The sequence below is a fragment of the Semicossyphus pulcher genome, unplaced genomic scaffold, assembly GCF_022749685.1.
Source record: "Semicossyphus pulcher isolate SPU_LCO1_2020_fin unplaced genomic scaffold, fSemPul1.0.p SCAF_19, whole genome shotgun sequence".
Classification (NCBI taxonomy): domain Eukaryota; kingdom Metazoa; phylum Chordata; class Actinopteri; order Labriformes; family Labridae; genus Semicossyphus; species Semicossyphus pulcher.
Window position 1 is genome coordinate 19,517,969 of NW_027211692.1, and position 16,178 is coordinate 19,534,146.

The 16,178-nt window shown below is 43.7% G+C and overlaps 1 protein-coding gene across 8 annotated transcripts in view; it reads right to left on the bottom strand.

Annotated features, from left to right (window-relative positions):
* mecom (MDS1 and EVI1 complex locus) overlaps nt 1-16,178 on the bottom strand; it is a 131,336-nt gene that overhangs the window by 15,501 nt on the left and 99,657 nt on the right. For 2 of the 8 annotated variants that reach the window (XM_069668344.1, XM_069668343.1), the window contains exons 3-8: nt 9,938-10,072; nt 3,509-3,611; nt 3,301-3,414; nt 2,566-2,677; nt 2,315-2,462; nt 2,032-2,185 (exon numbers count right to left, since the gene is read on the bottom strand). In XM_069668344.1, coding sequence (XP_069524445.1) covers nt 2,032-2,185; nt 2,315-2,462; nt 2,566-2,677; nt 3,301-3,414; nt 3,509-3,611; nt 9,938-10,072 — 766 coding nt within the window. Of the gene's footprint in view, nt 1-2,007; nt 2,189-2,314; nt 2,463-2,565; nt 2,678-3,300; nt 3,415-3,508; nt 3,612-9,937; nt 10,073-11,467; nt 12,124-16,178 lie in introns of those variants that run through there. The other 6 variants (XM_069668342.1, XM_069668341.1, XM_069668340.1 and 3 more) reach the window with 4 other exon arrangements.

The following is a 16,178-nucleotide window of genomic DNA, read 5'->3' on the forward strand; positions in this document are numbered from 1 at the left end:
ACTTTGATCATCTGATAATATCAGTGAGCAGTTAGAAGCAGCTCTGGATGATTGATTTTGCTCACATTGTTATTTGATTTTCGAAATGAGGATAAGGAAGCGGTTAGGCTCACACAGTGATTACACTTCTGCATACTTTGGATGCCTTCCAGCCACAAGGTGCACAAGAGGCAATTTAAGAGGATTGAGAGGAAGAGCGGGAAAAGTACTGTGGAAACAGATTTGAATAAACATCCCAGAGGAACGCCAAATGGGAACGCTGGAGCCAAGAGCGAATGTAATCTTATAAAAAAGTCTGTTTTAATGAATAGACGCAGAGAACTAAATTTAAATAAAGAGTATTTGCGGCTTGGCTTTGGCTGACACAATTAGGATTGAAAGGTAGTTGTAAACATTTTAAAAAACATCTGGGAAAATGGGAAGACTGCCTGATTCCTTTGATTTTGCACATGATGTTTCCTCTCAAGAAGCTGCGCATGTGTCTTGCAACACAGATGAAGAAATTTGGAAACAGTATCCTAATGTTTTCGACTGATTTTAAGAACCATGTTTGAGCCTGGTTTGTAGACATTCACAATGACGTAGGTAGCATGTCTACTTTAATATTTAGTTAAGTATTTTTTGTCACATAATGGATTGTATTGTCCACACAGTTGTTTCTAATAGTAAATAAGTAGTTATCAAATCCATCCAGTCAGTGTGTATAAGGGATAGCTGCTGCTGTCGCTTTCTCTTTGAGTGTGTGAGTTTTTACAAGTAAAGCCACAGAAGAAGAAACAGCCCTGCGCCATAAATCATGTAGTACTGACATTTACAGACTAACAGCACACACGCGCGACACCCCGAGTGTGAGATCTTATTCACTACACACGACTATTCGTCAGCTCTTAATAAACTGACACAAAATATTATAAACACATTCCAAAGAGGAGAGCGGTGGCTAAGTGTTGGCTCGCTGAGTGTCTAAATTAATAACCCAGCAGGCCTGAGTGCTTCAATAGCTCTGAGACACATGCGCACACATCCTTGACACATTGCGTGCGCTAAAATACAAACAGAATCATGAGTGCATACAGTACAACACTTTCATGTACAAGCCTTTCAAAAGCAGTCGCACAAAATAAAAACGCTTTAGACAAACACAAACAGTCTCTACCAGGCAGACGTCATGTTTGAGGGCAGCTCTGTCTTTTTTACACAGCCATTAGTTGTTTTTAAACCTGCATATTTTGTGCTGATTACAGCAAATGGACTCCTTTTCAGAAGGAGCACAGGGAAGAGGGCCGTACATGTGGTTGCCATTTGTGAGGAATGGTGAATGTGGAGTGCGGAGGGAGAGTGGAGGAGAGAGGGGAGTCAAGAGGTCTGCAGTTGAGATGCAGTCATTCAGGCCTATGAATATTACGTGTGAGTGTGTGTTTGTTTGAGAGGGGGAGAAGGAGTGTGTATTTGTAAATGTGAGGGTCAGGGAAAGAGAGGCTGGGCAAAGGGTGAAGGTCATAATGCTTAAGGGGAATGGAGATCAGATCTGCGGTGTGAGGCGGCGAAGCTGTGAAAGGTCAAAATGTGTTTGGGTCCCGCAGGAGTTAAGGTTTAGTGAAGAGCGGGGACAAAAAAGTGTGTGTGCATGGGAAAAAGAAGGTTGTTAGCTGTGGCGTCAACAGTAGGTGAGGCTGGATCACTGTGAGAGGCAGGAGTAAGGTTAGACCAAGTGGGATTGAGTCAAATAACACGCTTGTTTAAATGCTGTTATCACATATCAGCACTGTGTGAGAGTGCTGATGTAGATGAAACTGCATGACTCTTGTCTTAAAAGAAATAGTTCTGCCACTCTAAACACAGCGACTACATTATCCCACGAGTACTTCCTGTAGAACATGACTGACTCTTATGAGAGGAGCTGAGAAAGGATAAAGATTTGTTTTTGCAATAACATCACAGTTTTTCTATTAAAGGCAAATCACAAGCATATTGTTGTTATTATTATAACGTACTGAGTAGACTTACATAGGTAGGGTCTTAGTGACTTACACATGAAGGGCTTGACACTGCTGTGGATGTGCTTATGCTGCTTGAGGCCCGAAGACGTAGCAAACGTCTTGCCGCAGTCAGAGCAGGCGTGGGCCCGCGCCCCGACGTGCTGCGAGCGGATGTGCCTCTGCAGGTTACTGGGGTCTGTGAACACCTGCTGGGGGAAGCAACCACACAGACACACGGGGGAGTTACTATCTGCTTCTACACATACAATCAACAAAAGCAGACAAACGCAAAGCGCTCATTAATTCAATATCTCCTTCAAAAGTCATCACTTTACCTTTGAGCAGTTTTCACATTCGTAGTGCTTGCCACTGTCATGCGACATCTGATGTCGGATCAGGTTTGATTTCCAGTTGAAGGCCTTGGGACACTGGTCACACTTATATTCCCTCTCCTCAGAGTGGGACAGAGTGTGGGCCTCCAGACTGCAGGAAACACAACATATGACGATTAGGAAAGCCGTAAAATGGAGATGAAAATCTGTTTAATATTTTATAGGGTTGAGTTTATCAGCTGTCCCTTATTCACCTCTGGACATCAGGAAAGACCTGGTCACACTCCTTACACTCGTGCAGACCATGGGACATGTGGAGGGGTCGCAGGTCTTGAGGTTCCTGGGCTTTCAGGTCACTGTCGCCTCCTAGAAACAAAGTAACGCAGGAAGACTTTAAAATGTATCCTGAGGTGAAAAAATGTTGTGGACTTTGTGTTTACCTTCTGTTCATATGACAGATATAATCCAAAAAGTCTAAGCACAGCCTACAAGCACTGCAACTTCAAATTTAAGTCATATGGGAATGACGTGTTTGGGTGTAACAGCATGTTGGAGAGTGGTGCAGTCTCGAGGTATGGTTGCGGTCTTCAATAGCCATCTATTCCATTACATAGATCTTATGGGGGAAATGTAATGACTTGCATTGCCACAGGCTCTGGTCAATTACTGTGTCTGTGGTCCAGTCTCATACAAATCACACTGAATCTCATGGTAATACATATATAACTCTCTGAAGTCTTGGACAAACAATGTGGGAGGAATCAATTATTCACTGCATTAACTGTGCAGCAGTGGTCATTTTGGCGAGGGGATCTGGATTTAAACATTTTCACATGACATACTTTTTTCTCTCAGCTTGTATAAAATAGAAGTTTTGCTTCTGTGGCAACAAAGCTTCACTTCATATGTGTCATCATATCCCAGTTCTACCCATCACTCTTCAGTGTCCACAGTTTACAATGGCCCACCTATTAAAAAATAAGTCAAACCTGGGTTGAGGAAGGAGGCGGGGGGCATCCCACACGGCTGCTTCTGGTGGTCCAGCAGCTCGTTGCGGGACTCAAAGTGCTGGTCACAGTCCTCACAGCGGTACTGTCTCTCCTCTACAAAGTGGAGATAGAGGCACATTAGAATGTCATGCATGTGAGTGAGGTAGATGTTCAGATCTTTGCAACAGACAACGTGTGTGGTGCTAACCATGAATATCAGGAGCCATGGTGTCACATGAATACTCCTCAGCCTTCATGAAAAGTAGCAGCTCCTCACCGGGGAAAATCTCTCTGGTGACTTTGTAGAAGATCTGCAACACACACACACAGGGCGGACAACACTTTATTACACAATTCAAACAAAGCTTTATCGATCAACATATTTTGTTTTGCTGATGTAAAAATGTTGCAGCTCTGCAAAGCGGGCTTAGCTACAAGATTGTTACACCAGCAGAGGTCACTTGGAGTAGCTCTTGGTTCACACACACTCCTGCAGATTTGTACCACCACCACACACACAGAGGAGTGTTATACATGTAAACACACACAGTCATTAACTTGTAATTCATCATCATGTAAGTCATCCAACTTAATGTGAAAAAGTAAAGCAAATGAAACTATAATGTAGAATAAATACACATACGCACGCACACTTAATGGATTTTCCTGTAATGCCTGCAGGAAGTGACAAATACAAGTATGGAGAGTCCTCCTAATGTTTGACGATAAATACTGAGAATGCATTGAGTTAATTGAGTTTTCAGTGATTAATGCAACTTCCAAACAGTGAGTGTAATTAAGCACTAACACCACCTCTGTGGGCTCATTTATATAGCACAATTCCACCTAGAGCCACTTCTTTCCAAAGCTTCATGATAGAGGTTTTCTTTAATCACTCTAATCAACAATCCATATTGATGGAAGCCTGTCCCTGCTAAACATACTGTGTGTGTTTGGAGGGGGTCAGTCATGTTAAAGAATCAGCTGAGAGACCCTGGGACTGAGGTGCTTCCCATGGACAATACAATGGCCTTTCTCTGTGAAACAATCAGACATGCCGTTATTTTTGGCATGCTTTAGAGGTTTGACATATTAACTTCCTCTGCTGCATCGGAGTGACAATGACGATGGGGGGGATTTATTAGAAATGCGACAGGGATTGCGGGGGGGGGGGGGTGCTTCTGGGAAGGAAAGGGTCACAGGTACACCCCGCTCACGGACGGAATTCCTGGTTAGCAGGACTCGGCTCCGCTGAGACTTATGATGAATATCTTTGTCACAATAAGAGATCATGATGTGTTCTATGCCATAATTGTTTGTGTCATGTTGTCATTGTTGACTTCTGGGAAATGATATAATATTAAATATGACAATACAGATTTTTTTTGGGCTGCACTGTGAGTCACTAAAGCACAGGAAGTTCCAAGACTGAAAGTCAGAGAAGAGCTAAAATAAGTGTTTTTTAAAGTAGTTTCTTAATTTAACTTGTTCCTATTTATAACTGATACAGCCAACTTTATTTGTAGTTTTGTTGTCTCCTTGAAGATAAATTCTGCCCCAACCAGCAACAGCAGTGCAGCACCCCATTGTTTCAAAGAAAGAACAAAGGGAACTGAGCTGTGAGGGTCCCTGTCATGCCCTCTCTAACCGCTGTCTACACCATAAACACACACGTGCATGGAACTGCATAGAGCATACATGCACGCATACACAAGCAGACACACTCTTTCCTGTGTCCGTCACCTCCGTGAGGCCACAAAAATATTGTGATTTAGAAACAATCAGACAGCAGTTCAAACAGACATGCGAGCGTGTGGGGATTCCGCTCTGAGAGACTGATACCGAGGCTGAAAAGGGAGGCTCTTTGGAAAGCTACCAGGGCGCGGACGAAGGGCCTCGGAACATAAAAGTTAATAGACACTGTCGAAACCACTTTGTCCATAAATACAAGAGTACAAGTTCACGGTAAAGTGCAACCATGAGTCTGTAATTTTCGTATGTTTTACAGCTAACATGAGACAATTAAGGAAAGCCAGGTGAGTCTTTGAAACCAGCAGCGAAGAACATCCACTTTACTCTGAGCCTGACCTCTGACCTCCTCCTCTTGTAGGGATCAATAAACATTTCTGTAGCCCCGTGTCTCTGCGCTCGCTGCACAAGATGTTTTTGAGGTAGCGTAAGTGCACACACAAGCAGGCACAGGAGGGTGCTTACCAATAAGAGGGGAATTCCCCCAACAGCTTCATCCACCCCCGCCCCCCTGAGGGCCGCCGCAGATAAACAGTGAAAACACACACAAACAGAAAAGCAGAGACTCCCTCCAGAACAGCCGACGCAGTGTTTGATTGGTCACCCTGAGCATGACACGGACACATTAACCAACACACACTAGGCGCCCCCAGTCTAACAGTGGCTTAAAATAACAGGTTAGTCTGTAGATAAGATAGGCAGGGTGTCTGAGTTCACACTGAGAAAGCCAGCCGCCTCAGCATCAAGGCCATTTCTACTCCAACTGCTGCTTTTTTAGAAGCACACATGACCTGAATCAAGCTTTCACGTTAACACAAAGGCTGCTCTGCACAGGCTTGTAGAAGCCAGTGAGACTTTATTTTACTGTCTCCGATATGCTAGTTAATCATTCTCATATAAATATTTAATGTAAAATGTCTCTATGTAAAATAATTTATGGATTCCCTATTTGCCTTTCTTTCTTTCCCCTCTCTGTCAAAGGTTACAACCACGAGGGGATAAGAGGCTATAATCGGACTACTTTGTTACCTTGACACCATTAGTCATTAGCAGAGTAAACACAGTCACATTTTCCTCGCTCACACCCTGTTGGCCGACTCCTCGCTCACACAGTGCTCATTGGACAGGTATGCCACTCGCTGACGTTGTCCGGCCACAATGCACTCTCAGTCTGGACGCTGCTTTTTGGTGCAAAAAAACTTCAAGACACAAACCAATTCAACACCTAAAAACTACGGTGAAGGAACATGCACCTGACCCACAAGCAAGGTTTTATGCTGCAACAAAGACAGGAGATGCAGCACTGTCAATAATGCTTCACCAAAAAATCCACTTATTCCTTATTTCCAACCGAAGACATGACCTCCCTGCAGCTATAAGGACCATGGATCCAGCAAACTGGATGAATATGTAAGAGGGCAATCATGGCTATGCTTATTTTAGAATGGGCCAGTTGGTATAAGGTACAAAGAAGCAGACACTAGGTGTTTTAGTCTTCTAGGGTCTCAATAAGTTTTTTATAGCCTGACCTCTTTCTAAAATTAATTCTTAAGCCGTTTCCATAACTGAATCAGGTCTCGTCTGTTATCTCAGCGAGTTACAATCCCTCCATGATTCCACCCCCAGCGTATTTACACAGTGAATGACTGTCAGTGTTTTGCTAATATGCCCCTCAGCCACTTCATCCCACTCAATACTGAGTGAGAATCAATAGAGCGAAAGAGATTAACGCTCATATCCGTCCGCACTGTCTTATGAAAGGCTCTTCTGGGCCTCGTTGGATGATGTTAATTACACTTTAATCCATTTTGCTTTCAGTTGAATCAGTAGAGTGAGGAGAGCGGCGGAGGGGTTTTTTCAGGCGCTAATTGCCCTAATTATCTGAACGACAAAACGTGCTGATCGTGGAGGGATCTGTGCGAGTAGCTGTACGAGGATATGAGGACAGCTTAAGCATTGTGCTGTGGATAGTAAAAGGCTGGAGTTGAACACACGCAGAGTGAAGTTAAAGATTTAACAATTAAGAACTCATGAATTATTTAGATTTGGATTGTTTTTCTTTTTTCATTTTGTCAGTAACTTGAAAACAAAAACAAAACACGCAATCTCTTCAGAGAGCTGTTTTTATTTGTAAAGGCCTGAAGTCAAACCTGCAAGTTGCAGCACGTTGAGTGAATTTCAGACTCAGTGTGACTCACAAACTGCGACACCTGCCATCTCCTTCCTCCCTGTTCTTTCCTGTTGCTCTCCGCTCTGCAGTGTCAAATATATAAAGCAGTAAAAACCTGAAAGGTCATAAATATAAAGCTGCTCTTGTTGAATTTAGTTTAAATACTGCATGTGCAGCTAATTATAGAATAGCTTTAGACCCATTAAATTTAAATAGCTGGACATCTACAGTGACAGAGTTTTGGAGCTATTTACTTTCCAAATACATTTTTTTTTACATTATTTTATTCAATATTTCCTTTTGAAAGTAGAAAAAATCCATATATATAAGAAGCTAAAGAGGATGGATTTTAACATGCTCTTTCATTGTGAAATTGCAGTTGTTACGCTGGTAGAGACTTCACAATAAATAAGGTTATGTTGTCTGCAGATGTTTTCACATTACATCTGTCAGAGCTAATGAGAAATAAATGAATGCAAGAAAGAACTAAAGAGAGAGGAAAAGGAGAAGTGGGATTAGTTCCTACAGTAAGACAAAACAGGCCTTTTCCTCTCTCTCTCTCCTCACTCATTCATTCCTCTCGCCCTCCCTCACCCGCCTGAGATTGCTCATAAAGTTTTATGATAAACAGAACTGGGTCAGAAATAAGAGGACGGGGGCCAGTTTTACCCTCACACTGGAAGGAGTAAATTGGTGCTTGAAAAGAACCAGGGCCGAATAACGACCGACACACCTGGAAATTGCTGTCATACGACATTGTCTGCGAATAAATCACGTAGCAAGTCATCTCTGAGAGGTGAGCTTAAATTTGGTTCTGAGGGAGGATTTAGCAGAGTGGCTAAGTGTAAGCCCTGGGCAGCTCGGTCAGGCCCTTCTGTGGAAACCTGGTGATGCTGCGCGCTGTGCGGCGAGTGTGTAATGTGTGGTTTCAGGCTGGGTTTAGACTCAGCACTTCTCTGTGGCTGTAAAAACCTGCTGGAATCAGGTAATGTGTGTTTTAACATTTCCAGCTCGCAATGAGGAGCACGGGGAGCCATCTGAACCGCAGTGAACAATTCACAGTCCTGCAGAGCGTGCACACACACACACACACACACACACACACACACACACACACACAGACACACACACACACACACACACACACACACACACACTATTAGGCTCACACATGCATACATGAAGAAATACAGGCAGTTACAGGTGTGTGCACACGCTCCAACGACACAATGAAACACTTCACACACTCACAACAAGTCAATGCACATAAAAGTCTGCGCACACATGCAGATAAAACCCCCTCATAAGCACACACACACACACACACACACACACACACTTACTCTCACACTACCAGAAACTGACAGCCGCTTTACAAGACCACCCTCTTCAGTCTATTCATTTTCCACGTACAGACAGGCATTGTGAGACGCTACAGTGTGTTTTCAAAAACACCCAATGTTGGCCGGAAGGCTTAAAGACGGCACATTGTGCTCTGTTGTGACAGTGTGTAATACTTAACAATCGCCTCATCATAGCCATGTCCGTGACCTGTCGGAGCCTTACACAGCCACCCGAGCAGAACCACAGCGTTGACAGCGAGTCACACCTCGGGGAGAGGGCAGCTCGGGGGAAAGCGCTCTCTTGCTTGTTTGTCTCGCTCTGTCTTTTAAAGAGAGTGAGGAAGAAGCACTTATGGAAGGCCTCTCTTCTTCTGCTTGCCCATTAAAGCAAACAGCACAGACTAGCCACTCTCTCTTCCTTAGAGCTGAGTGTGAGAAACATATGAAGGAAGAGCATGATGTTTGTTTGTGAGAAGATTTCCACAGTATGAAAATGTTCTTCTTTACCTGCAGTTACATGGCTGCTGCTGCTGCTGCTGTATTTTAATTGATTTATTGCTGTCATGTACTTTTCGCTGTAATTTCAATGGGTGACACTCAACAAGTAATCTGGCTGGACCACCAGTGAGAAGTGATGACACACATGCAGGCTGGATTATGTTGTTTTATTCGGGTCAAACTATAGTATGCTCCCTAAGCATGTCAAATAAAGTTGAGCCTCTTGTCTCCCTGTGTCTGAGTAAGAGGGCCACAGGATTACCGAGGTGAACGGCCCCCATGTGTGCAGCACGCACCTCTCTGCACAGCCAGGTGAGCAGCAAAAGGACTGTGACATTCCTGGCATATCTAAGAGTTTATATCGCTAAGCGTGACCGGGAAGTGTGTGGAACTATCATCTCGGCGGGGCCGCCTCTGATCCTGCCCTGTGGTCCTCGCACGGCAGAAGCCAGAGCACAATTACAGAAAGAAAACACACACAGATAGCGAGGAGGCTGTTGCGGTGCAGCGTGGGGGAGATCTGTGAGTGTGTGTGAAGTGAAGGCAGGGTGGGCCAGCCGCTCCTGGGACTATCTGACTTGGATCACAATAACACCTTTTAACACAACAGCACGCAGACAGGACAGACGTCGGAAAATGCAGGGAAGCCTTCTGGCATTAAAAAAAGCTGCTTCACAGATCTAAATGACTCTCAGTTACACTTGATTCATGCAGCCAGACGGCCAGATTCAGATACATCACCATGTGGGAGTTCAAAATCAAGTCATCCACGTTTTTTTTCTCTCTCTCTCTGTTTTTTTTCTTGTCTTCAGATCATGTGCGTCTTATTTTTAGCTGAGGTTGTCCTGCCAGGCGGCCTGCGAGTGTCTCCACGTACCTGATCATCTATCTGGCACGCTGTCAGGTTGTGCTGCGTGGCCGCAGGGGCAAACTGGACGTGCTTCAGCCAGCTCCCGATATCTGGCTTGCTGGCATCCACGCAGAATTTTACATGGCCTGACCCGTCCAAGATCTGCAGGGAGAGGGAGAGAGAGAGGGAGAGGGAGAGAGAGAGAGAGAGAGAAGGAGAGAGAGAGATCAGACTTTGATCAGTATCAGTCCAGGTTACTGTGACCAAACACTGACTAACCACATACCTCCCACATGTCAGGAGCTGGTCTGTGGCGCAATACACACACACACACACACACACACACACACACACACACACACACACACACACAAATCTATGTCTTAAAAATTCCTTGTAATATAAAAATGGTTTTGTGCATTTTTTTTGTTCTTATTTCACAGACATTTAAAAGGACATTCTGGTAACTTTATTACAACCACAAAATAAAAACAATAAATGGAATAAAACAGAAGAAAAAGTATGAAATGTCTTGAGATTTTTTTTTTACCCTTGAGGGTGGTCTCAATGAATTGTGTAATTTCCAGTGCAAATTAAAAAAAAGTAAATTATGTTGAAATATTGTTCAGCAAAAATAAACCAGTGCCAGTAAAACGCTTTAAATCCACCAGACATAAAGCAATTATATAATAACATTTGAAAAAGATTGCAGCAAATATGTGACTGAACGAATTCTTACAAATCAAACCTGTTATAATTAAGTCAATAAAAACGAATTTAATTATATGCTGCTGAATTATTGTCCATTGAAACTGACTTCATCTGACGATTAAATATGTTTTTAAAAATGTGGATTAATCGAATAAATCCGCAAATTTATCGAAATTATCGATTTTTTAAAAATAAACAGCCATTTTAAATTATATTTATAAAACGAAACGACACTAATAATAGTAATAGTTAATAATAAAAAACAACAATAATAAAATAATTAAACGAAGGAAACAATTGTTTTACTCTCCTACACATCCACAACCTTCAGCATCTGAAGAAGAAAATAACAATAAATGACGTGAATTATTATGCAAATTACGATCGTTGAACTTGTATCGTTTATTCCAAACATTCATACAGCTTTTCTGCCAGCGAACAGTAACCTGTGTAACGTGTTTTAATGTGTTAATATTTATTCTGCTGCAGCTGTAAACTTTACAGGGAAACAAATCAATTGCAGGAAACCGCGAGCGATAAGAATGATGAAGCCGGAGCCGATTGTTGCGATGCAGAGCGGACTCTCTCTCCGGGTCACAAATGTGTCTTTCTGCCTTTTGTATAAGCGGACACTGAATAAATATTTAGCTTGCATAAAGCCCTTTGTCTGCACTAACACTGGATCTGCCCATTCACCCTGCAAAAATACTCTCCAGCTTTAAAGGAATTTAATCTTTAAACGTAGTTTACAACGAAACGAACAATGAACAATATTTTGCTTTCCATGCAAACTGTTTGATAAAAACAAACATGTCGTATTTATTCCTAAAGTCTGTTTTCTCTTACCGTTAAAACTCTTTCGCTTCGGCGTGAGACGGATTAAACCTCTTGGGATAAGAAGTGCGTTTTATAACGGAGGAAAAGTGATGAAAACTCCGGTTTTATAAAACAAACAAAATAAAGCTGTGAACGACCAAAACTCAACTGTTCAAAAAAGCTACAAAATGTTTTTACTTCGGCGCGCTTTCCAGATTTTTAGCGTTAAAAAGAAACCAGTGTTGTGCTGTGTTTTTCCCGTGCCGGTGTCTCTTCAGGTCTCCGAGCAGCAGGACGAGTCGACTTCTCTCCGGTGCGACTGTCCCTCAGACGCCGTGCGCGCTCGGTTAAAAAAGTAGATCCTCTTTCACTATATTGTCTTACAGACACCGCTGAATCTGTAAATCTCCTCTCACTGTCTTACAGACATCGCTGCTCGGAACTAAATCACCTCCGGAACATCAACTTGCTCCCAACTTTTCCGTGTGTGCGCTTCGCTTGGCTCGTCCGCTCCTCTCTTGTCACCCCTCCTGTCCTGACGCACCCAGGTGTCCTCTAGTAGCCATTCAACTTTTCATTTTTCTCTTCCTCTCCCCCCTCCTCAGCCACTCGGGATGTGTCGTCTAGATGATAGCAGAGAGATTCAGAGTAGGGGGGGGCTGTGGCTTCAAGCATCGCCCCCTACTTTATACGCGTCCCGGACATGTTTCTCTTTTTACGCATTGTCTCATACAGAAGGACCCAGCGCGTCCATCCCTGACGCTCAGAGCACGGGACTGTCTGCGCCCCTGTCCCCGGGTCGGAAGCGACTCCTCTCCGCAGTAAATTTTAAAGTGACAGGGGCCCGGGGTTGGAGAGGGTGAGCGGGGTCAGTGAGAGGTCGGGATGGGGCTTCTAAAAGGGATGAACTACACACACAGGCAGCACACTTTAATGAAGCAACATAAGCATCAAAGCGCGTGCTATTATCTGCGTGTTCCTTAACTTTTTCACAACACGACGCGTCAGTTCATGGAGCATTTTATGACATTATTAACCTGATGATCCGAACTCTTTTCTCTTTTAGTGTTTAAGTAGCATTTATTCGAGGATGCGCGTCGCAAAAATAAGACAAGTGAGAAGTAGAATAAAAAACACCTTGCTCTGGTGTTGGGGTAGTAATGTAACAACTCAGTGTTCCTCCTGGGGACCTCCAGGAAGCTCCATAAGGACCATTGGAAGTCCCTGTGCCACAATTTGGAAAACATTGACCTAATCACCTGCTTTTCTCTGACTTGTAAAAAAAAAAAAGAAGCTCGCGGTTTTTAGGTTGTGCTCTCTCCTCCCAAATCTCCCCCTCTTCTACACGCGCGCGCGCACAAAAAGCAAAGTATGGACGATTTTAAAATGATCATAAAATTATTTTGTAACAAAGACAGGGAGCAGCAGTTCATGCTTTAATACATTTTAAAATGTAACATTATTTATTTACTTCCTGAGTCTGTGGCTGGCTCAGCGCTCTGGCCTCTGCGCACCTGCTTTACTGAAAGCTCAAAGCATTCTTTTAGAGAGTTTTAACTTTATAGCTGATCTCTACGCTGCGAATTAACGGGTATGGGATAATAAAGAAACGTCCTCGTTGTCAGTGAGCGCGGTTTATTAGTCAGCTCATAAAGCTGCAGAGGACAGGGCTCTGGCTGATGAGAGCAGATGATGATGGATAACGCCCCGCACTGTGACATTGACCTTCCATCCCAGATAATGCCTATTGTTTTTGCGAAATCGCGGAGCAAATGTGCAGGAAGGACAGGAAAAATCATGTGTAAATAAGGCAGGACCCCGCCACCGATTCCCATCGTCTCGCGCTCCTTGAGAACCGAGGAGGGACCCCGGTCCGCCCGGTCATTGATTTCCTGCCTCCCCTCGACTTGTCCATTGTTGGAAGCCTTTTTAATTTAGCCATAAATTGGGAAAGCTCAAGTCGAATGAGCTGTTCTATTTTCTTCCTGTCAGGATGAGGGATTTGTTTTATGATGCATTGTGTATTAAATACAAGTAATCTGGGAAAGTGATTGCTTCACGGCCTCTCCGGCTCTGATCGAGGATCCTGATAGAGAGAGGGGTCCGAGCTCCTTTCTGAAAAGGAGGAAATGTCTGAAAAGAGGAGGATAAACACGCGGGCTTTGTGGTATCACCGGGGCTAAATTGGGTTAACAGTAACAGGACCCCGAAAGCCTGGTAGAGTGAGGAAGCGTTGTACTTTTTTCCCCTGACAGGAGAGGGCGCGCTCAACTGGACGGAACTTTGAAACATCTCTGAACATTTCCGATGACTAAATGACAGTTGCACATAATTATGAGCATCAGAGGATGTAAAGCGAGGGGGGGGGGGGGGGGGGGTTTGCCATCAAAAGGTGCATAAAATAATAACATTAATTTGTAACTGTGTGCATCTGTGAAATATAATTTGGCAACTTAACTGTCTATCAATGCCACTTGTCAGACATCAGCAGTGGCACTATTTTATCTCAACAAATGAGCCGTATCGGAGGTGTTATAATGACCGAACTTTTTGGAACAGGCGTGCGTAAATTGACTCGAAAAGGAAATGAAGAAAAAAAAAATCAATCCAACTTTTCTGCATGGGTCACGTGTTGGCCTTTATTTCCTCGCTGTGGATTTCACTTGATGTTGAAAGCGCTGCAGCTTCCATCTCTCTCTGTAACAGTCTGCCCCATCGGGCAGCCTTTTGACTTATTGGAAGATGGGGGTCATTTCTTTCCCGTGCGCGTGAACTGCGGCACAAAACATCTACATTAAGGCGTCAAATTGCCAGATGGAGGCATGAAAGATTCAGCAGTATGGGTTTGAATATATAATCACCTGAACGAGCGCACGTAAAGTTCCTGAATCTACTGGAAAAAAAGACCGATGGGGGTGAATTTAAAACACTTGTTCATTTGTTAATAAACCAAGAGAGCGATTTGCAAGGCACGGTTCTAATTTATATCTATTCCTCCAATCCGCCGTAAACAGTGTTGTGATGTGCTGAGATGAAATAGATGTGTTTTATCTGAATTATGCCATGCCTTTGTCACAATGATTTGGACATAGCTGCTAAATAGCGGTGTGGAAAAGCTGTTTATCAACAAATTACAAACCAAACACGCGCAGGCTGCAGGGTATGTTAGTTCCGACTATATCATGGCACACAGCATTTCATACTTGTTTAGAACATACAGCACGCGCGTAATGTGCAGAGCCGAGGCTTTAAAGCGCGGTGAAATTCTTGAAAGGAGGTTAAATTGCTTAAATGGGCTCATGCTTATTTTGCTTGCGGCTTTCTTGTTTGTTTTAGGAGTGAAGTCACGCAAAAAAGCAATTCACAAATGAATGTAGAGATTTTTTATGATCAAATAGCCTTATATTTTACTTGATCTGATGTTCAGCTTCATGGATGTAACACTGGCGCGCTCTTTTTGTAGTCCTTTGAATAACTTTGCAGTAATAATATTGTGGTGTAAAAAAAAAAAAAGTGATTGGGATTTTTGTTGCTCCATCTACAGCCGTGAAGTCAGATGGGACATGCTGGAGAAGAGGAGGGGGGGATTCCCGCGCGGGTTGCAAACTGACTCCAGCTAGCTCGCGCGCTGCAGAGCGAGCCTCTTCTGCTGCTGCTGCAGCCGAGGGGCCACATGGAAACAGTGTGTAGGCCTGTGTGCTGCATTCCAGCACATCCTCCAGGAGAGCGGAAAGCACGAAAAAAAAAGAGTAAGAGAGGAGAGAAAGAAAATATAGCAGCCAAATCCACATGAAATAGTCCCACCATTCACGGCGAGACCTCCCATTGACACCGGCGAAAGGCTGCATTAAGTCTCCATCATGGCTCTGTATACACACAGCCCCCCTGCGCATTTTATTTTGCTTAAATGTGGGCGATTCAATCAAGTGGTAAAACCTCATTTGAAGCTCAAACGAACGGTTAGCCTGCAGTTTGCGCAACACTCTGCAACTTTTTTTGCTCTAATTAAGACATCCATCAGCCAAGATTAGTGCACAATTCATTGCCTGTGTGCAGCTTGAAGTCCCCATATTCAAGGATAGACCTGGTGTCCATATAGACCAATTAGCATTAAAACAGAGAGGAGGAAATGAAGGGAGAAAATGTAAATACAAAATTTCCCTGGGTCTGGAAGTAGGCCCGTTGTGAGCGGCGTGTTAATCTCCACCTCAGTAATTTGGTTGTGCGGGAGAAGACAGAAGCCCTGCTGCTGTGCCCTGCACTTCATAAATCACTGCTTTATGTGGACAAGGTCAGCACCACCCCCCTCCTCTTCCTCCACCTCCCGGCCCCTCCGCCATGTTTACCCGGCCGCCCGGGGGCTCTCAGGACCAGAGCAGCTCACTTCTAATTACTTTGGATTATTTTCATTTGCCGGGGGTCAGCCAGGCATTCCGACAGAGAGAGAAAGAGAGAGGGATGATTTCTCTGACAAATGCTGCGGCCTGTGAGGAGCAGGCCCGGAGTGTTTGCTGAATTAGCACCAGATCATTCTGTTTGGGCCCGGACTGTGATTGTATGTGACAGCTTGTTGCTCTGACAGGCCAGTAACAGCACTGCTTACATGGCTTTATTAAGAAATCTTTATTTGATATACAATAATAATTGTATTTTATATAGTTCTACCAGTGGGGGAATTATTTCACTTATAGAAGGACAGAGATATTGTACATCAGTTTTATAGAGACAGGTGTTGAAAGAG